The 4,691-nt window shown below is 45.2% G+C and overlaps 1 protein-coding gene across 19 annotated transcripts in view; it reads right to left on the bottom strand.

Moving 5' to 3' along the window:
- Nucleotides 1-4,131, bottom strand: part of Picalm (phosphatidylinositol binding clathrin assembly protein) — a 91,586-nt gene extending 87,455 nt beyond the window's left edge. For 7 of the 19 annotated variants that reach the window (XM_031387301.1, XM_031387303.1, XM_031387302.1 and 4 more), the window contains exon 1: nt 3,645-4,131. In XM_031387301.1, the coding sequence (XP_031243161.1) occupies nt 3,645-3,774 (130 nt within the window). In that variant the 5' untranslated portion in view covers nt 3,775-4,131. The remainder of the gene's footprint in view (nt 1-3,644) is intronic. The other 12 variants (XM_031387298.1, XM_031387299.1, XM_031387300.1 and 9 more) reach the window with 6 other exon arrangements.
- Nucleotides 4,132-4,691: the final 560 nt, after the last annotated feature.

Raw genomic sequence — 4,691 nt, 5'->3', positions numbered from 1 at the left:
AAAAAAAAAAAAAAGCAAAAAAGGAAGAAGAAAAGGGCTAAGTATATAACTCAGTGGTAGAACATTTGCCCAGCATGTATAAGGCCCTAGACTCAATCTCTATTATTGTAAATTAAATCAATTTTGATAAGTAAAATTTTTACACAGTATTTTCAGATATCAATATATTTTATGCAAATGATCTGGAAGCAATCATGGAGGTGCATGCTTGTCATCAATCCCATCTTTCAGAAGACAAGATTGTGGGTTCAAGGCCAACACAAGATACACAGATTTCCAGGCCAATCTAAGCATTCAAAACACGAGTGTTTTAGAATTCATTTGGTTAACTATAAACAGAACAGCTAGCTATAAAGGATGAATGTCAGCTCTCTTCAGAGTTTCTTTTAATACACGTATTTCAGTAGGCCCTCTGATAACATGGGTTCCATATCATCAGATCAAAAACATCTGAATTACACATTTTTTTTTGTCATTGTTCCCTGGACAATACACTACAACTGTTTGCATAGCATTTACATCAGATAGGAATGTAGAAATGTTTTTAAGATACACTGGAGGGTGTGTAGGTTGTGTGCTAACACTACACACTTCATACAAAGGACTTAAACAGCTATGGATCTTGGTGAGAAGATAGCTATATCCGAAATCTTAAGGGTTGTGCTCTTCTATCTTGATTATAAATGGCCATTAGAAGCCTGAATTTAAATGAAAATCTGTCAAGTTTAACAACTTCACAGTACGAACATTAAAATACTGTTATGTACTAATTTAACCTATAAGCAAAAAAAAAATCTTCAATAAGCATTAAATGTAATATGAATTGACTCATAATTTATGGACAATAATCACTTCCTAATATGGAAAAATCTTGTCAAGGAAGTACACAAAAGCCACTTCCACATGCTAAAGGATTTATAGGAAAGACAAATTACTAGGCATATTTTTGTTAAATGCTACCATTTTAAAAATGAAATTGTTTCTACTCAATTCAAAGAAGCAGACAGTAGTTGAAGACATTAAAAGGAATAAGAAAACTAAGCTTTCAAAACTAAGAAAAACTTTTAAAGGGTCAAAAATTACTCAAAGGAGCAAAAATTACTTGAAATGATTCATTTCTTCTCTATTATATATAGCCTGAGATTAACACCAAAACTTGTCTCTGGATAACTTTCCAAAGCATGTTTAAGTGTGAAGGGAGGGTTGTAACCCAATCATTAGTGAGATTTTTCTAAAGTATTAGTGAAAAACAGCTTACAAAAAAGTAAAAATAGTATCACTGTTTTGAAGCCTCACTAGGAAAAAGCAAGAGGCATCTTATTTTTAATAAACTATATTAAAAAAACATTACCAAGTATATTCAAGCTCTAAAAGTATGGGCGTTTGTAAACAGCTGTAATAGAGGAAAAAGTTAGGTTATCCTTAAACACCAACTAGTTTCAATCTATAATAGTGACTATTACAAAAGGTCACTAACTCGATAAAACCACAACCTTTGCTTCTAACCTAAAAAAGGGGGGAAAAAGAGAAAAAAAAAGAACCAACAACCTATCTTCTACCCATTCTAGCAACACTTTTCAATAATCACTGCTTCAACTTAAGATGCACCCTTTATAAAGAACATTTCAATGCTGTATCTACTGTTACGATTTTTTTATTCCTTTGAGTTAAAGAACATTTCACATATTATCAAGTATCTTCTGCCCCCTCCACACCAACAAAAACAAATGAAAACCCACCAACAGCACTGACACAAGAACAGTAGAGTTTTGTACCACACCCACCCAGCATTTGGGGGCGGGGGGGGCAGAACTATGGTCTTGGTCTCAAGTTCAAGGCCAGCTTGGGCTACACAGCCAAATTTGAGACAAGACTGGAACTGGATCCATAGGAAAAAGGATCTCATGGGTAATCTTTCAAAAGGATGCAAACAAAAGCATCTTCTCCAAGTATATATTTTCAAAATCCATTTACAATTTATTCATAATATCCTAAAGAATGTCTATAGAAGTGTCACAATTCAAATATATCTTCCACTTTTCTAAACAGGGACAGTTAAAAAGCAGCCTGTATGAGTACCACAGCCAACCAAAAAAATGATGACTTTTATAAAACTTTTCCACATCGAGGGAACAAATCACAATGAATAATGGGTTTGTCTATGGCAATAACTTGTTCTAACAGCACTTCATGAGCAGTGTATCTTAGAATTCACACGCTGTATTTTTTTTTTTCAAGTGCAAACCTCACAGCCAAAGTCCAAATGAGAAACAAGATTCCTTACAGCGAATTCCCTTTCAGGACAAGCTCACTCTTGCTTCACAGGGCAAAGCAACTTTCATGTATGATGAAAGTCAGTTTAGCTAATGTGTCCGGGAGTCATTTAAAAAGAGAATTTACTATCCTTGCCTATATCCCTATTTTTTCCTGCAGCATTCCACTGACTCAAGGACTGAGCGATCCACTGAGCTTTGTACCCTAGGGCAAAGGAGCAACGAGAAAAAGGAGGTGGTTTTACAGGTGGCTCCCAGGTTAGAAAGCAATTGGGAGGAGTCTGCGCTATTAACTGTATCTAAGTTAGTGCTGGAGTTACATTATGCCGCTTAAGCAAGATGGTTATCCAAAATACAACTAGCATAAATTACAACGTTTCCAAACCTGATTGTTTGTATTTAAGTATATTAATCCATTTCGAATCTCAACACATCACACTCAAGCTTCTAAATTCAAACCGCCAATGTTAACAGTTCCAGGAACTGATACCAAAACCAGCAAAGCCCTTATCCATATCCTCATATGGATTAAAAAAGGGGAAGGTCGGACATGCACAACTCACACAACTTCAAAACTCAGACAATATCATGATGGCAAATAAAAATAGTAACTTCCCAACAAAGCTTTCCCCACCACATGAATCCCTTTGTTTCTACTCCCCACAACCTAAATGGAATAAAAGCCGAGTAACTGGGCATAGTATTGAAAGAAGGAGGTGACGAGAAGTCAAAGGAACTTAACGGAAGTTAGAAAGGCTAAGAAAACCGAAAAGGTAGATAGAAAAGTAGAAAAGGAAACCAGAAAGAAATGTGAGAGAAAAAAAAAAAAAAACACTTCAAGGACTGAGAAGTGACAGAAATCTGGGCCCACCAAGCCGACTTAGTACGGAAATCCGAAAAGAAAAAAAGAAAAAAGGAAAAAAAAAAAAGGCTAATGGAACAATGGGGCGGTGAATCCTGGAAACACTAGCCGGGGAGACACTGAGCGGACCGCGGCTAGGAGGTACGGGACGGGTGGGATGGAAGGGCAAAAAGGCTGCAGTAGCTGGGAGAGGAGTTTGGGTGAGGAGCTGGGTGGGAGGCAAGTTGATGGAGCGCGATGGGCTTGGTGGTGCCTAGGGCTAGGAGGCGAGGGTCTCAAGGGATCTCGGGGGGAGGGGGAGGGAATGGCTTGTCACATTTTCTTTCTCTTTTGAGAGAAGAGCAGAGGCCGTTAAAGGCAGGTGTGATGGAAGCAGAAAAGAACACAGCTCGACCAGGCACAGGAGCCATCGTGCAGATAAGACGCAGGGAGGGAAAAGGCAGACCAAGAGGGAGAGGAAAACGATGGAGAGGGGTCGGGGGAGGGGTCGGGGGGCGGGCTTCACTCACAGTCCAGGTGCTTTTTCTTGGGGCCCATGATCTCGTGGGTCGTGGCCTTGCATACTGTCTTAGATACCGCGGAGCCAGTGACACTGTGCTGGGCCGCGGTGATTCGGTCCGTCAGGCTCTGGCCAGACATCTCTGCGGCTCGTCCGCCACCCCTTCCGCTCTGCAGCCGCTGGGGCCTGGGACCCCCAAGCGCCCGAGGGTCCCCACCCCCCACCGCACCCCCTACCCCCACCGGCTCCCGGCCCGCCTGCCGGCCTGGGGCGGGGCTCAGGGCCGCGCGCCGCCACCCGCTCGGAGAACCCCGGCTCGCGCGTTCCCCACGGGCTCCCACACCAAGTCCGGGCACTCCCGGGCCCGGCGCCTCAGCCTCAGCCCACCCCTTCCCTGGTCAGCTGGAGCTCGACCGGGCAAGAGGGACAGGCAGCTGCAGGAAAATGGCGGCGCCAGGCTCCTCCTCGGAGCTTTCCGGGCTGCCCCTGTGTCACGTGACTCGGGTTCCGCCCCCTTGCTCTCTTCCTCCCGCCCCTTCTCCCTTCCCTTTCCTCTCCGGCGCGCCCCCCTCCCTCGCTCCGGCGAGGGATGAGCGGGGCGGCGCCCGCGTGCTACGTGGTGGAACCCGCCCGGCGGGCGCAACAGGAGGCCCGCCCGCGGGGACGGCGCGGCCCGCCGCGTCACGTGACGCTCCCTGCCAACAGGTCGCCCGAGGCTGGGCCCCGCGTGTCGTAGGGGGCGGGGGGGGGGAGGGGCGGCCCGCTGCGCCCCTCTTTCACCCGGAGGCGAGGACGTCCTCGTGTCTGGGGCTGACGCCGCGGGCTTGACAAAGAGGTGAGGCAGCTGCCTGTGCGTAGTTTCTCCCCGAGGTGGAGGTGCCTGGGCTCCGGGGCTTCGCATCGCTCAGTTTGGCGCCGACCCCACGACCCTCCTCCTGCCTTAAAGAAAACGGCTCCAGCCAGTCTCTTTTTCTGAGCCCACAAGCAGGCCTCTTGCCTATGGAACGCTTTGGATACACCCCGCTCCCCATTTTAATAACAGAGCTTTTTTTTTTTT

Source organism: Mastomys coucha, unplaced genomic scaffold (assembly GCF_008632895.1).
Source record: "Mastomys coucha isolate ucsf_1 unplaced genomic scaffold, UCSF_Mcou_1 pScaffold21, whole genome shotgun sequence".
NCBI lineage: Eukaryota > Metazoa > Chordata > Mammalia > Rodentia > Muridae > Mastomys > Mastomys coucha.
Note: the sequence above shows the minus strand (reverse complement) of the source record. Positions and strands in the feature narration are given on the sequence as shown.